Source organism: Lutra lutra, chromosome 5 (genome assembly GCF_902655055.1).
Source record: "Lutra lutra chromosome 5, mLutLut1.2, whole genome shotgun sequence".
Taxonomy (NCBI): domain Eukaryota; kingdom Metazoa; phylum Chordata; class Mammalia; order Carnivora; family Mustelidae; genus Lutra; species Lutra lutra.
The window spans coordinates 45844366-45861965 of NC_062282.1; the positions used below are offsets into that span (position 1 = coordinate 45844366).

The 17600-nt window shown below is 42.8% G+C and overlaps 1 protein-coding gene across 4 annotated transcripts in view; it reads left to right on the forward strand.

The window, feature by feature from the left end:
• The window catches only part of GRIA1 (glutamate ionotropic receptor AMPA type subunit 1), a 309387-nt gene that overhangs the window by 257261 nt on the left and 34526 nt on the right, over nucleotides 1-17600 (forward strand). For all 4 annotated transcript variants that reach the window (XM_047730841.1, XM_047730840.1, XM_047730839.1 and 1 more), the window contains 2 exons: nucleotides 6065-6263; nucleotides 11519-11766. In XM_047730841.1, the coding sequence (XP_047586797.1) occupies nucleotides 6065-6263; nucleotides 11519-11766 (447 nt within the window). The remainder of the gene's footprint in view (nucleotides 1-6064; nucleotides 6264-11518; nucleotides 11767-17600) is intronic.

A 17600-nucleotide genomic window follows, 5' to 3' on the forward strand; every position in this document is an offset into this window, starting at 1 on the left:
ATCTTTAATAATATAGTGTCTTATTAACAAAAGGAAAAAAAAACATCATTTGCAAGAAGAGATAGCTTATGGCCAGGATCAAGTACATGTCAGAATCCATTCACTCACTAGGCATGAACTATCATTTGAACATGGTCATTTCTCATAGCCCCTGCTTCCATAGATCACCAAACCCTATCACTTTGATCTCTTCATCTCTTCAGCCAGCCTGTCCCTCCAAATTTCTGTGCACTGTTTTATCAAGTTCAACCCAGCATCATCTCTGTTGATCAATAATACCATGAGTAATAATCATAGCAACACCTTAAAAAAATCATTCCAGCAGTGTGGTTAGAACTGTACTAGGAGGATGACTATAGTGTGATTGGGGAGTTTACAGAAGAGATAATACCCCACTACCTCCTCCATTTACCTATATCTACTGAGCCTCTCCTACCCCCACACCTATTCTGCTTGGCAGTCTCCTACTTACACTCCAAAATCTAGCACAATTTTCTCCTTGTCTGGTAACTCTCCCTGACCCCTGCCGGCAGAGTAATTATCAAACCTTCCCATGTCCCCTTATTGCTACTTTCTTACTTGTCACATAATTGAGATAGTACTGTAATTACCATTTATGACATTAACATGAGATGGTGATGATGGCTCTACTGAGGCCTACTATGTTCCAAACACCATGTGAAGTACTTTGCAGAGAATCAGGGTATCAAACTCTAAAGCTTGTGTTTTAATCACTACGCCACACTGCCCTCCCATCTTCTCCACGGAAGGCAGAGACTGTGGTGTACTCACTCCTCTCTCTCTTATGGCTAATAGTGCCTGCCATACAAACAGGATGAATGGATAAATAGTATGGTACACGTTTCTAAAGATTCCTATCCACTGGTCATTCAAACACTAACCTAGGTTCTGCTGTGAAGAGATTTTACAGATGTAATTTGAAGTCCCAAATCAGTTGACTTTAAGGTACAGAGATTTTCTCCAAGTGGGCCTGACCCCAACAAATGAGCCCTTTAGAAACAAAGAAGGGCACATGATGTGATGAACACTGGGTGTTATACTCAACTGATGAATTGTTGAACACTGAATCTGAAACTAATCATGTACTATGTATTGGCTGATTGAATTTAAATTTAAAAAAATAAGAAACAGAGTTTTCTCTAGTGAGCGGAAGTCAGAGAGGTTCAAGGAAAGAGTTTGCCACACTATTATTGGCTTGAAGATGGAGGAGACATGTGATGCAGAACACAGGCAACCTCTAGAAGCTGAAAGCAGCTCCTGGCTAACAGCCAGTAAGGAGAAAATACCCTTGGTCCCATGATCACAGGGAGGTGACTCCTGCAAACAACCAGTAAGCCTGAATAACCAAGCTCTAGATGAGAATGACAGCCCCAGTCAACACCCTGATTTCAGCCTGGTGAGAGCCTTAGCAGAATCTAGATACTCTTGATCCAGACTATCGATCTATAGAACTATGAGACAATGAGTGCTGTTAAAAGCTGCTAAGTTTGTGGTGATTTGTTATCCAGTGACAGAAAACAAATACAAAGAGGTTTCCAATTCTGTGGAGATGCTGGTGGTCAGACTGCTTTCTGTAGCTTCTAAACGTTCCACTGAGCTTTACAAGAAATGAGTGTTGGTTGTGATAACATGGGTGGAAGAAGTCCGTGCCCATCTAGAAATCAATCAGAATCTGGAGAGGGAAGTAATAATGTTCTACAGTGGGTAGAGTGCTGGCCTAGAAATAGGAAGTCCTGGTTCCTAGGCCCAGATTTGCCAGTGCCTCACTCTGTGACCTTGGATGAGTCACCTTGTCTCATAACTGTAGATCTTTCATCTGCAAGATGGGGCTAGTCATCCCTCTCCCATCCATTTCACAGGACTTGCAAATATAAGATCAATAAGATAAACAGTCCAACAAGTCATAGAAGTTGTGACCAATTCTGGATTCCTCAATCACATAGGTACTTTGGGGAAGAGTTGTGCCAAGTTATAAGACTAATAAAATTCAGGTGACTAGGCATCCCTTCAAGGGCCAGATCAAAGCTGTTCCTTCCCTACTAAGGAATTTATCCTATAGCTCCCAACCAGAATAATTCTCACAAAAATAATGCCTCATGTTTCAATAGCACTTCTCAAAGGGCTTTTGCCACTACCATTTTAATTCCAATAGCTTGTATCAGTTGAAGGAAAAGAATCAACTAAGCCTAGTACTAAAAGTTTTGGTTTCTCACCATGACATAGGGTTAATCTCACCCATTCATTACACAGAGAAGACAACAGAGGCTCAACTGGGTAGGCAACTTGCCAAGGTTATGGGACTGGTCAGTGAAAGAGCAAAGACACTCATTCCCCGTCACAACCTCTATTAATTCCAGTTCCCTACCTGTGGTAGGAAACTGGGAAAATGCAGAGTTCTTGGATAGAGGGTCCAGCTTTGCCTGTACCAGGCCTGAAATGAAGACGGACATAGTCTTATACTCAAGCTCCTACCGTATGGATCAAATGCAAATGAAACATTGGAATCATGTCAATTTGAGGAGCCTTTTCCCCTCACCCTCTAGTTATTCCATGGATGACACTTACTGACTATTAAACAATAGACTCCTTCCTTGGTGTCTTTATTAAGTAAGTGGGCATGTGGGGAATAGTGTGTAGGATAAGCTGCTCTCAACACCTAGCGGATAAATACTGATTAAAGGATAACAGGGAAGAAGGAGCTATTGGCTTGGAACTTTCTTGGGAGGGCTTTGAGTTTCCCTAGATGATCCCCAACTTAGGATACCTTAGCTAGGTCTCTCGGTTGAGTCATGTTGGAAAAGGAGGTAGCTATCCTAAACACTTGGTTTGGGGCTATGACTCCAGGCATCCTGGGCTATATGCAAGTTTGGATTCTCCTGGCCCTAAAAAATATGCCTGGTCTCTAGAATCCAGCGTGAATAGAACTGACAGGTGATGAGAGAGGTGACAGTCATGCATTCACTTGTTATTGAGGCCCACTCTGTGCTCGGTGCTGTAAGATTTTTTACTTTTGTGGAGCTTATGATCCAGGGGAACAACAAACCGTCAACAGTCACACAAATTGAGATCAGACTTCAACTGCAATGTGAGCTACATGGGGCTCTGAGATTCTTAAGTCTGAATGCTAAAAATGTACTGGGTAGGGTGAGGTCTGAAGGATGAACAGGGCTGATGCAATGATCAGGGGGAATGATGGCATGTGATAATGGTGTGAGCCTTTTGATTAGGAAGGACGAAACAAATCCCAATGTGACCAGAGTACAGAAAGCATATTGTGGAGACACTGGAGAGCAGGGCAGGGACCAGATCTCATATGGCCTTGAGAGTCACCAATGAGTTCGAATTTTATTCCAAGTGTAAAGGGGTTTCATGGATTTTACACAAAGAAGCAACATGATATAATTAATGTTTTTATAACGATCACTCAGGCTGATTAGGCAAAGGAATGAGAGGACAAGGAGCTACATGGAGGGAAGTCTATTTTATTTTATTTTTTTTTAAAGATTTTATTTATTTCTTTGACAGACAGAGATCACAAGTAAGCAGAGAGGCAGGCAGAGGGAGAGAGGAGGAAGCAGGCTCCCTGACGAGCAGAGAGCCCGATGTGGGACTCGATCCCAGGACCCTGGGATCATGACCCGAGCCGAAGGCAGAGGCTTTAACCCACTGAGCCACCAAGTTGCCCGGAGGGAAGTCTATTTTATTTTATTTTATTTTATTAATTTTATTCTTTTTTTCAGCGTAACAGTATTCCTTGTTTTTGCACCACACCCAGTGCTCCATGCAATCCGTGCCCTCTCCAATACCCACCACCTGGTTCCCCCAACCTCCCGCCCCCCGCCCCTTCAAACCCCTCAGATTGTTTTTCAGAGTCCATAGTCTCTCATGGTTCACCTCCCCTTCCAATTTCCCCCAACTTCCTTCTCCTCTCTAACTCCCCTTGTCTATTTTAGATGCTACTGTGGTCACTCAGACTTGGGAAAAGAGCAGCATCTTCATCACAGCCCTGAAACACCGCTATTTACCACCTCCTAAGGCAAAAAGAGCACTGGATTAGTTATCAGAAGACTGGGATGATTTTGAGTATAGATGTATACAAGTCTTGGGGCATGGGGAGAATAGTTTTGCCTTTATAGGTCTCATTTTGTTTGCCCAATGGAAGCCATGCAGCCTGGTCTACCTACTTATGATTTTAAATCACAGAAACTCAGAGATGGGAAAGATGGGAGGAGTATGAGAGAAGGCTGGCTCCTTGTGATGTCTGATCCTTCCTCTAAGTAGACTTATGTCCCTAGCACTTTGTACCCAGGGGGACTAAGAGTGGGCACCAAATACAGCATCTCTGTAAATGTTCTACTACTTGAACATCTTCAGAAATGGAGAAACTCACTCTCACCCTCAGGACAGCCAACTCATTGTTGCACCACGCTACCCATCAAATACCCACTTCTTTGTTTTTAGTGTTTGTTTTCCTGAAACTTCTGCCAAATGCTCCTAAATCCGGTTTCCTGGTAGCAGCCTCATGTCAATCCTTCAGCAAACACCTCTCTCTTCTGGTCTCCTCTTCCCGCAGCTATTCTTCCCATAACACAGCTCTGCTCCACTCTCCCAGTCTCCTTCCTTTGAACAAATTTCCTTTTATTTCCCATTTAATGTGAAGCATCTAAGACATTATTTTCCATAGAGCAAGGAAGAACAAATATTTGTTGAATTTTTTGAAGTGATTATTGCCTGCCTAGAATGGAAAGGAGCCTCTAAGAAATGGAAACAAAGTAGAACACACAGGAACATGGTAATAACACAGAAAAGGTTGACCAGAAGGTTGAGAACAGTGTGGAATAATCAAGCAAGCTAGCAGGCCTGGGTTCTGTTCCTAGGTCAGTGTGATCTGAGACTTGAGGTTCTTTATCTGTAAAACCTATGGGGTGGATTGGTGATTTCTTTCTTTGGTTGTTAAGTATAAGGTTTTAGTTAAGCACTGTCACCTACTGAAGGCTCTGAGCTTGAGGCTGTCAAGGCACATGTTAGAAAGGATGTAAAGTTACAGTAGCTCCAGGATAACACTTCCTTAACAAAGTAAGCCAGATGGAAAGAGAAACAGAATGCAAATAACTTTATCACTATATGATTTGGTATAATCCAATGCCCCGTGTGTCAACCACATCGAATCACCCCACATGACATTGACATAATTTTGTAATATCTTTGGGAAAATGTTCTAGAATTGGCACTCTCCTAGCCAAATCTGAAAGATCCCAGTAGAACTCTTGACTGGTCCTATTTCTCTTTATTGTTGGGCATAAAGAGGAAAATCAGACTCTAAGAAGATCAGGATCAATTTCTTACCTCCTTTATCACTGTCACAGTTTCCACTTTGATCCAGTTCAAAATATTCTTTGTCTTTTATTTCAGCCAAACTCTTTCTCTGTGGTAGAAGGGAGCACAGTGCCTACCCTCAACAGTGACATTCCCCCAAAGTGGCTACAGTACAACTGTTCTCATTCTGTCTCCAATCCACTCCCCCTTCCCTTCCTTCTAGTCCATCATTTTTATGACCTTTGATGATCAAAAGAACAATAATGAGAAGGCAGTCTGGAAACATTTCTGAACATGATCAAATGTGTGCATCATGTGTTTAAATGCATTTGCACTCATATATGTGTGCACAAACATTTGGTGTGTATGTAACTGCATTTAAAAGGATAGTTGTACATGTGTGTGATTTTGTGGACAAGTATTGACATATCTGTCTTTGTTGGCACACGTATTGGAGTATATGCATGTGTGAAAGTAGTGTGAATATATGCCTGTGGGGTTTTAACACCCCTGAAGAATAGCAACCCCATAGGTCTTTATCTGTTTTAAGGAACAAAATGCCAGAGAATTTCTCTGACATGAATTCTCACATCTAGCTGACAGAGGAGAAGGGTGCAATAGGGTTTGACAGCTCTGCTGACAGGGTTTAGGCTGGCCCTTGGCCCTTCCCCATAGCCTTCTGCGGTTGATGTCTATGCTTCTGACACCTCTTCCCTTTGGCCTGCAGGTCCCTGTCTGGCCGCATCGTTGGTGGTGTCTGGTGGTTCTTCACCTTGATCATCATCTCCTCATACACAGCCAACCTGGCTGCCTTCCTGACCGTGGAGAGGATGGTGTCTCCCATCGAGAGTGCTGAGGACCTAGCGAAGCAGACGGAAATCGCTTATGGGACCCTGGAAGCAGGGTCCACTAAGGAGTTCTTCAGGGTAGGAACATCCCTTGTCCTAAGGCACCTTCATAAGAGGGGGTCCTCATTAAGAAGCATGTGATTATAGGCAAGCAGGGTAACTTCTTAACTCAGTACAAGTCACGGAAACCCAGAGTTTTCTCAGCTTTCTACAAATCCCAGAGAAATCTACATTTCTGTATTTGTGATAACTTCAAAGCTCTTTCATTGAACCAGACCCCTTACATATGCCAGACGGTGCCAAGTTCTCTGAGGGCTGCAAAGGATAGGACATGAAGTTCCTTCCCTGCTCCCACACATACTTGTAATCTAATCAGCAATTGATCAGGATCAGCTTAGGGACAAGGTCCAGAACTTTGCCATGTATGTCCCCCTCTTAAAGACTTGATGAATAAGGAGATGGTATATGGGAAACAATTACTGGAACAGGTGGTCTGTTTAACAGTGCCAGGAGAGAGAAAATGTGATGTGAGAGTGGAGGTGGTGAAGATGTCATGTGACTGGAGACAGCAAGTGAAGGCAGAGGAGCAGAGAGCTTAGGAGCCTAGGATCAGCCAGACCTAGGGCCAGAACCTGGCTTCATCCTTGTTCTCTGGCCTGTAGCCTGGTTGACATCATTTCCTCTTCTATATCATCTGGAGAATAATATTTACCTCAAGGAGTCATTATAAGATTAAAAGAGATGAGACATCTAAGACACAAGGGTCTGTTTCCCATTAGGCTTTGGGGTATAGGCATTTGGGAGCCATTTTGATGGAGGGGTAGGGCTTTGTAGCCACAAACTTTGGAAAAACATTTCTAGGCATCATGAAACTAGGGCAAACCTGGGTTGGCTCATTACATTCCAGGCAAAGGGGACAACTTGAACAAATGCCCCAAAGCAGAAAAACCTGTAGTTGCATGGACATTAGACATGTTCATCCTAAAAGCTGAACAAAATAGCACATGGAGTTACCATGTTTTGGTGAAAGAAAAAATAATAAACAATCGCTACCACTTACCTAGCACTCACTATGAATCAGGCCCTATTCTAGCACACCCTGCATGAATTATCTCATTTAGTCCTCTCATTAGAAAGACTAGTTAGAAATTTGTTGTCCCCATTTCATATATGAAGCTCAGAGATGTGAGAATAATTGCCTAAGGTCACACAACTAATAAGTAGTAGAAGGAGAATAGACAGCAAGTTTCTACCTTGTTTCAGGCAAGGGATAGGGATCCTGTGCAGTACCTACCAGGTTCTCACTACAACTTCATGAAGCAAACCCCTGGCCCATGGTAAACCTACAGAGTGATGTGCTCAGCTTCTTGATCATGGGTTCTGTGTTCTGTATAAGAATCAGGAAAGGGACCAAAGTCTTAACAATCACTGATCCAGTCTCCAAGGCTAAAATCATCCACTTTCCATATACTGGAGCAAGAAGGTAACTTGGAGGTCACATGGTCGGTCTGTCATTTTAGAGAGTGATGTGACTTGCTTAAGCTTACCCAACCAGCTAATGGAAAAACCTCCTGAAATCTCATCATAATTCTCTGGCATTTTTAGCCTGCAACCAAAATGTGAAGGAGATGTCTGATATTTGTCCATACGGCCAGTCCTATGCCCCAGGCCTGCTGATGAACAGCCAATTGTGAACTGGGAACAGCCAGTTCACTTACCCACTACATACCCTTGCTCTCATCCCCAATATCTGAACACATCACCATCCCCAAATCACTCTCCCATTCATGGTCTCATTTATGTTCCACCCATGACCTATGGCAAAACAGGGCTTATGTGTCCATTTTGTGGACAAGAAACTGGAATTCAGAGATTCATAATGCAAGTGTCCAGGATGAACACAAAATCTGTTTCCTCGTCTCAGCCCAAGCATTCTTACCAATGACTCACACTGTCCTAATGAGGTGGCATCAGTAACTGATTTTTTAAAAAGATTACTCAGGCTATTAGGTGGGCCCATGAACAAATCTAGTCTAACCTTTTCCTTTGGTAGCTGGAGAAACTGAGGCCCAGAGAAGAAAATGGGCATGTGCTAGCTATTCAGAGGCACAGCTAGGACGTATGACTTGAAAGTTCTCTGTTACTAACTATGTCAACTGACACACTTCTATTTCTTGTCCAGAGCATACTGTTAGGCATCTAGAAACAAGATAATGTATATTCTGTAAGCTCTGTTCACTCACCAGGCCTACTGTGTTGGTGACAACAGGTTATAGTTCATGTGCTAACTCTGATTAATCATCACTGTTTGCCTGGAGTTTGATGTTGAGAGTGGACTCTGGGGGCACATCTGCACAGTGTGAAAGAATTCCTTGACTGGTATCAACATCTGTCACATATAGGAAGGGAAACTGGTCTTGAGCCAGCCATGTATTGGGCATTCTTTTTTTTTTTTTTTTTTTTTTTTTTTTGTACTGGGCATTCTTATCCTAAAGTAAAACCCAAAGAAAGGGCATAATTATTAGCAGTAATTGCACCACTTATGGAACACCTACTATGTGCCCAACACTGGGTCATGCATTTTACCTTTGTTGTCTTATAATCTCCAGGCAATACTGTGCAGTGGTTGCTATCATCATCATTGTCAGGATAGGAGCACTGAGGCTCAGAAATGTTGTTACTTGCCCAAGGTGCCCTAGCTAGTAAGATCTAAAACCTAAAACAAGGGTGGCAGCTGGTTGCAGTGAAAAGGCAAGGGTATGCAATCAGGAGACCTGGGTTTTACTCCTGCCTCTGCCCTGACATTGGAGAGTTCTCTGCCACACTGTGGGCCTCAGTTTCTTTACGTGTAGAAAGTAAGCACTGACAAGATATGCCCCCGTGAGCCCCTCCAACTCCGTGACTTTGACCTTGAGAATTTTCCCACCAGGACTTTGGTGGGTGGAGAGAAAAGGATCACCCACCACCCCCATGAGGCAGAAGGAGGGAATGGTGAGACAAGCATCCTTCTATCCCAGTCTCTGAAAAAGAAGTCTAGCTTCTTGTCCTCATGGCAGCCCAGAGCTTTTAGGCAGCCCCAGCCCCGAGTCACTTAATCCTCCATCAACAGTTTAATTAAGATGTGTGAAGGGCTGTAAGAGCTGCAGATGATAGGAGAGATCCAAGAACAAATACCCCAAGTATGCTTCCGATCCTCCCTGCCACTCATGCTGCCTTCGCATCCCTGGAGATGAGATTTTCCTGATAGCCTGCTCTGAGCGGCTATAAGCACAGCCCTGGCGTTTGAGGCACTGGGGTGAGGCTGAGAGGACATATTAATTTTCTGCATACTGCTGCCCAGAGGGCTCTTCAGCTCTGCCTGTCAGCAGCCCTGCTCCCTGCCGTGGCCATCCTGTCAGGTCAAATTGCATCTTGCCATTGCCCTGCTGGGTGTTTTGTTGGGTTTCTGCCTAGAAGATCATCTGCAAATCTAGTCGCAGCTCAATTTATACATTTCTCTGTTTCTGTGAGAGAATATGATATACATTGAAGATGCTCTGATTGGTTCCGGGTATTTCCTCCCCTGACTGAAATTCTCCCTCCCTTTTCTTCTTTCTTCTTCTTCCTCATGCAGACATGGTTGTTTGAATGATGTATCTTCATGTAAAGAATCAGGTTTTTCAAGCCCACAAGGGACTCAAAGGTCCCCATGCCCCATCTCCTCATGAAACAGATGGGGAAAGACTAGAACCCAGGCTATTCACTCTCAGTCCAGTGGCCTTTCCACATGGTCAACCATGCTGTAAAGCACATCGTCTCATTGATCTAATTACAGACCCCACCAAATGCCTCCCTGAAATTCTCAGTAACAATTTCCATTAACTTTCCCTTGAGACCAGAATTTTTCTAGGCCCCTATATCTCTATAGACCAGTTGGCTCACACAACAATGTCCAGCCATATTTTGCCAACATCTGATATTAAAATCAAGGAAATAAACTCGATATTTGTATGCAAGAAAAATGGCACCTTGTGGATATAGTCATTTTATACTAAACGAATCTGTAATCTGTGTATCAACCATGAATTGCATGACTCTAGCGCTATCTTTAAAAAAAAAAAATAGCCCCTTATATGTGTTTAACACTTGTCCATTTACAAAGCCAGACTCCAGTACCCCTAAAATGCATCTGCCCTTTGGGGAAAGGATGCTCTTTAGAAAAAGCATGTTAGATGAGAGGGATGACTTGTGGTTCTGGGTTGTGGGCCTTGACTAAGGGCCTACTGTGTGCAATAAACTCTGTGAAGGACTCACAGAAGGAAAGATGCCCCCCCCTCCTTCAAATAGCATCCACATACTTGAGACCTATGCACAGCAATGGTGCCCCCCATCTCAGCAGTCTAGCCTGACGGTCCAGTGAGGACCAGCACAGTGTGTCCTAGAGGAATACCAGCCCTTACAAGTGGGAGCCGCAAAGGCCATACAGATCAGAATCACCTGGGGAACTTGTGAAGAAGAATTTTTCTGGGCTCCAGCTCAGACTGCTGAGTCACAATCTCTAGGTTGAGGTTCAGAGGAGGGGCATGTTAATATTTACAATTTCTGCGCATGACTCTGGTGCCCACAAGAGCTTGTGAACTACTGTCCTTGAAACTGAAGTGGCCTCAGAATACATAGGATTTGTTCTGATCTGTGAAATGACTTGTAGCATGTGGACAGAACAAGCGTATCCAGTGAAGTAAACAGTCTAGGCAAAGTGCCAAAGAAGGGAAGGTTCAAAATGAGATCAGGAAGAAGGGAGGAAAACAGTTTGGCTAGATTTAGAGGCTTTTGAAATGTAAACAGGCTACAGTATTAGGTCTCAAGTTATTAGCTTTATCAGACCACAGTTTACATTCTGAGGGCTGTCTTGTAATAGGACTCACGATCCAGAAATTCCTCTGTACTGTCCTCCGATAATGAAATCAGATTCCACTGATACTCACTCTCCAGTTCTGGGCAGTATAAACATGGCCTTCTTGAACAATAGATAGGTTCTGTAATGTCTTTAGAAGCTAGACAGGGTCCCATTTCTCCACTCTTCCCATACAGAAGGAGAGTCTAATTCAGCAGTAATTAAAAGATTCTGAGCTATTCTGTTCATTCTGTATTTGCAAGATATTTGTGCTTTGGAACCTACTGATACTAATTAGAGCCTCTTATTTTGCAATCACTCATAATTTGTTTCTTCCTGAGCTAATCTCGCTCATGAATGTGTGATCGAGCTACACTCAGCGCTTCGTCAGTGTGTGTGCCGACCTCTATTCCAAATGCAGCCAGCACTTAATTCCAGCTTTGTTCCTGTCCCCTGCCAGAGGTCTAAAATTGCCGTGTTTGAGAAGATGTGGACATATATGAAGTCAGCCGAGCCATCAGTTTTTGTGAGGACCACGGAAGAGGGAATGATCCGAGTGAGGAAATCCAAAGGCAAATACGCCTACCTTCTGGAATCCACCATGAATGAGTACATTGAGCAGCGGAAACCCTGTGACACCATGAAGGTGGGAGGTAACTTGGATTCCAAAGGCTATGGCATTGCGACGCCCAAGGGGTCCGCCCTGAGGTAAGTAGCCAAGATTTGCTTCCTTGGTACTCCCTCTCCCCTCCCTACCTCAGGAATGAAGCTGCTGTGTCTGCCGCATGGCTCCAGTGCCACAAGGCAAGCTGTCACGGGGGCTCTTCATGGACACCTGTGGGCCTGGAAGATTCCAGTCACCTGAGATCTTCAGCCCTGAGGTTGGAAATTGACCTGGGGGCCTCAGCTTGCTATGACTGTCGCTGCCCATGTGTTCCTCCCCACACCTCGCCTTACCCCTCCAAATGTGTTAAGCATCAATGAAACTTGTGTTTGTGTCATGTGATCGATAACACACCATCCTTCACCAAACACTCCCATATCCAACTAGGCCATGAACAGAGTTCTCCAGCAACCTGGATTCTTTGAGAGAGGGTGGTTTGTAATGTTTGTCTCAAAAGAAACTTAAACACGTTGTCCAAATGAAAGATCAAGTAGTTTGAGTCCTGAAGGCTCTGGATGTGGCAATTAAAATAATACCAAATGAATGGCATTACCTATTCTTTGCCAGATACCGATTTCTTTTTTTTTTTTTAAGATTTTATTTATTTATTTGTTTATCTGAGAGAAAATCTCAAGCAGACTCTGCCCTGGGCATGGAGACTGACGTAGGACTCAATCTCATGACCCTGAAATCATGACCTGAGCTAAAACCAAGAGTTAGATGCTTAATGGACTGAGCCACCAAGGTGCCCCTCAGACACTGATTTCTTTAGCAAGAAACAGGCAGTTCAGTAAAGAAGCAAAGTGGATTTTACTCTCACATAAAGAGACTATGGTATTCATTTCAAACATCCAAGGAAGAGTCCTGTAGACTTAGGGTCAAAAGACATAGATTTAATTCTTGGATTTAATACTCATTATCTTACCAAAGGTAAGGCATATCGTCTCCCTAACCTGCAGTTTCCTTATCTGTAAAGAGAGTTTACTCATCCCAGCTCTTCCTAGATCCAAGATTATTGTGAGTCCATATGGGATAATCTATATAGAAGGTAATTGAAAACAGCATTGTATGAAGTAACCTATGAGACATTATGTCAATCTACAGAGGGACTAAATCATATTAGGGAAGTATAATGGTCAAGGAAAAGTTGAAACATGTTTTAAAAGGTTGCAAAAGGATGGAGAAGGGTTCCTAACCCATCCTGACATCGAGGACCACCTCTGCCTCCACATCTTGCATTAATTTCAGTAATATTGAGCCTGCAAGGTTCTGGGCACTAGGCTCAGACCTGGAGCTACAATTTTTTTTAAAAATTTTATTTTTTTATGTGACAGAGAGAGAGAGATCACAAGTAGGCAGAGAGGCAGGCAGAGAGAGAGGGGAAAGCAGGCTCCCGGCTGAGCAGAGAGCCCGATGTGGGGCTCGATCCCAGGACCCTGAGATCATGACCTGAGCCGAAGGCAGTGGCTTAACCCACTGAGCCACCCAGGCGCCCCCTGGAGCTACAATTTTGAACAAAACAGACATAGTCTCTCTCCCTATGGAACTATATTCTTGCAGGGAAGATAGGCAACAGGTGATTATTGTTTGATGGTTCATGACAACTATGACAGTTTCTGTGTTCACTGAGAAAAGGGGACCTAGAGGACACCTACTTCCAGTAATACAGCAGAACAAAACTCCCACTACAAAACCTATATATGCAGGATACTGTTAGAACAAATTGCCTTTTAAGTGGAAGTTAGGAAATCCCTAGGCCAAAACAGGAAAAGTACATCAAAACCAGAATAAAATGCATAAACTAACTATTCAGGGGCTCCCCTAAGCAGGGCAAAGTCATAAATTATATGACAGTCTACATGAACAAGAATCGAAAGTACATCTAAAGACATAAAAGTAATGAAAAACATTTTTAAAAAAGAAAGACACTATCATAAGGGACCAGACATATTTACAAAAATACCAGTTAGAATTTGGAGAAGTAATAAAATCTCAGTGGGAGGGCTAAACAACGAATTGTCAAAGCGGAAGAGAAAAGTATTACACTGGGGAAAACAATGTAGATAATTTCCCAGGACATCACACAGAGAGATAAAAAGATAAAAATCATGACAAAGAGGTTAAGAGACCTGAAAGAGAAAAACAAAATCCCAGGTACATCTTCTGTGAGTCCCAGAGACAAGAAAGGATAGAGTAGAGGCAGTATTTAAAGGGAAGTTTCCAGTATTTATGGAAAACATTAATACCCAGATTCAGATTCAAAAGTTATGTGTCCCAAGCAGATGAAAATCAGCAGCTGATTCACTTGAAACTGCAGAACTATAAAGACAAAGAAGATTTCAAACATACTTAAAGATAGTGAGTCTAATCTGGTGTGCAGGATGGGTGGGACGTGGCCAAGAACGCTTTTCCAAGAAGGCTTATTCTCAAGCTGAGCTATGATGGATTAACAAGAGTTAATAACGTAATGTGAGGGAAGTAAAAGAGACAAGCAGTCCAGGCAGAGGGAACAGCCAAGTGTTCTTGGAACATAGGTAATAGAAAGGAGAAAAAGTTAAGTTGAGATTGGAGAATGACACAGAGAAGGATTTTATAAAGAATTTTTGTCCTTATTTGAAGAGTAATGAAAATACATTAGAGAATTTTTTTTTTTTTTTGCTATGGCATTCCAGACTACATTGAAGAATTTTAAATAATTGTCTGAAAATCAGGAAATAAAGGTATCTGGAGGAGTACAGACATAACAGAATATATCTAATGAAGGGAAACCAAATGGACTAGTATTTTTCAATCATGGATTTTTGCCTGTAACAACTTAAAAGAGTCTCTGTACAAGTTTAGACAAAGTTCAAAGGAGATCCAGAGGAGACTGCTTGGCGAGGAAGAGACTTTTATCTCAGAAACTTATACAACACTACCCTAGAAAAGCCCAGAGTAGAGAATGAGCTCTTACAGGTCTCAGAACATCAATGATGCAGTATTACAATTTAATGAAGGCTTTATGAGTCAAGGGTATTATTTGATCTAAATACTTGGATATAGGGGCGCCTGGGTGGCTCAGTGGGTTAAAGCCTCTGCCTTTGGCTCAGGTCATGATCCCAGGGTCCTGGGATCGAGCCCCGCATCGGGCTCTCTGCTCAGCAGGGAGCCTGCTTCCTCCTCTCTCTCTGCCTGCCTCTCTGCCTACTTGTGATCTCCGTCTGTCAAATAAATAAAAAAAATCTTTAAAAATAAATAAATAAATAAATAAATACTTGGATATAAAGTTAGGAAAACAAGGCACAGAGAGGTGACATGATTTGTCTAATCAATAGAGTATTTCTGCCACCACATCCCACATACAGGTGCCTAGAACAAGATGACACACTCAGAAAATATTAGATGTTTGAGTGACATGAACCTAAAGCTCAGATCATCTCGCATGCAAATAACTTTCCACTATAATAAAATCTACCACTGAGTGAATGCCTACTTCATGCTACATGATATGGTATATGCATTATCTTATTTAAATTTCATACCTATGAAGTACCATTATCCCCACTTCACAGATAGGGAAACAGAGTCACAGATTTAAGTTACCTGACTAGGTTGACAAAACTAATAAGAAAGTAGCCAGATTTCAAGCTCAGATAGCCTGATTCCAGAGCCCATGCCTGTGACTTATTCTAATGCTTCACTGGGCTTTATCACTGATAGCATCATTAAAGGGAGAAGACTGGACTTATGTCAGGTTCCCAGTACCTATTCTCATGGGTCAAGCAATAACCAATAACTCAAAAAAGCTAAAAAACAGATGTTCGAAGCCCAGAGCATCCACTCGTTACTGTGAAGACGAAAGGTGATAGTGATGGTCATTTTAATGCACCAAACACCACTTCTTTGAGCAGTAACACTGCTTTAATGGGTTTTATACGCTTAAAGATTCTTTGGGGATAAATATTGAAAATAATTCAACTCTGTAATAAAGAAAACCCTAATTCTGTTGTTTACATCTCTATAAGATGTAACAACTATTTACTGATTCTGAGAAAGCAAGAGAAAGGAAAAGAGAAATGAAAAGGAATGCATTCCAGATATAGATCACTGATAGTGGATATCCAAGTCAAGAATACCCAAATGTATATGGGTACCCCGTGTACCCAGCTAGCTCTCTCCCGGTGCTTCATTTTCTCCAGTGGCAACTTCTGTGAGAGCCATGGGGTTTCCTGACTCAAAACCAGAAGAGTAATGTTCATCCTAACAGGACAGTGAGTTTCTTACCTAGGAAAATCCCTTTTGCCTCTATGGGATTCTCCCTCTTATCTCTGTATTAAAAAGAATCATCCTAGCAACCAATAGTGCAGAAGTTCCATGAAACAGAGAATTGCAAAATGGTTATAGAAAATATGAGAGCATGTACACAGACGCGTGCACGTATGCATACACACACACACACACACACACAATCTCCAGTTAGGGTTCCATCGTATCTTGGCCTCATATGCCCCAAAGGGTGCCATTTCCCCAAGGCATGGTCAAATACCAGAGTCATGGCAACCCAAATGCCACACAGACCTGTGTGCCTGTTCCAGAAGTCTTCAATCCACTGATCTGATCCCAAGAATGCATTCTACATGACATAGGTGGAGAGTGAGGAACCAGTAAGAGGCATTTCCTTACATTTCCTCTGGTCCCCATTTAAAAGGGGTTTATCTGTGTTCAAGATAATATGGCAGCAGAAATCAATTTTAATGCAGATTATTTCGAATTATAGCAAATACTTTTTAAAACACTGTTCAGCCATTCTCAAAGCTGGAGCTCTGCAGAAGCCTTTACAGAAAGGTGCTTCAGCAACTACAGGCACTGTCACAAACCACTTCCCTTCTGCCCTATAAAGTGGGGCTTCCACAGCCCTCACAGGCAGATGTGCTCCGGGTTCAGCACCTGTGCCTACATCAAAAGGACTTCCCTGGCAGCCTTTCTCCATCACCTACTCTCCATAAAGCCAGACCTCACCATACCTACAGGGATTCAGCCCCTTCCAGCCAGACTGGGAAAAAGCTCCAAGTTCCTCCAAGGCAGATCACCCAGCTCTGCCTCAGAAGGTCAGAGAACTGATAGCTGAGGTCCAACTGTTCCGCTGCAACTTGCCAAGTCTACTTGGCAGAAGCCAGGCCAGAGTCCCTACAGAGTGTTAAAAGGCTGTGTTAGTGACAGAATGGTGTTTTTGTCTCTTCTGCTCAGGAAACAAATACTCTGATTGAAACGAACTGGTTCCATGCTTGATTTTCCATTTGGACAGGTGGTGTTTCTTTGAAACAGATGCTGTTTGTTGGCTGTCACTGCATGTTTGGGGTTGGGTAAGGGGCTGAATTATGTTTCCAAAGCCCTTAGGTTATGGATAAAGACCTGCTCAGCCAATGCCAGTCACTAGGGAAAGGCAATTGGTAAATCACCTAATTATGATCTATTGGGCCCTTTTATTGCCAACTAAATGTATTTGCTGGTCCAAACTAAAGTCTCCTTTCTTTATTATGATGAACACTCCCTTCAGTTAGAGACGATGTGTTCAAATTTCCTCAATAAGGGGGCATGGCCCATGTTTTACCAACCCAAGAAGGAAGCCACACCAGATGGGCCTAAGTTAAAATCACAACTAATGATTCTTCTTCACAAGCCATTTATCAGGAATTTGATGGACTTGCTGAGTTATACCCTAATCAGAACATTGGTCAAAGTCTGGTTTTTAACTTTGACCGTGGTTACTATGGAGTCTTTTCTGGTCTCTGTGATTGTGACGTTTGTCTTTTGTCATGTGTCTTGTCCATGCCAGATGTATGGGCCAGGGGGATGGGAGATCCCTCCTACAGCTCAGTGAATTGTGGGTGGGCACCCA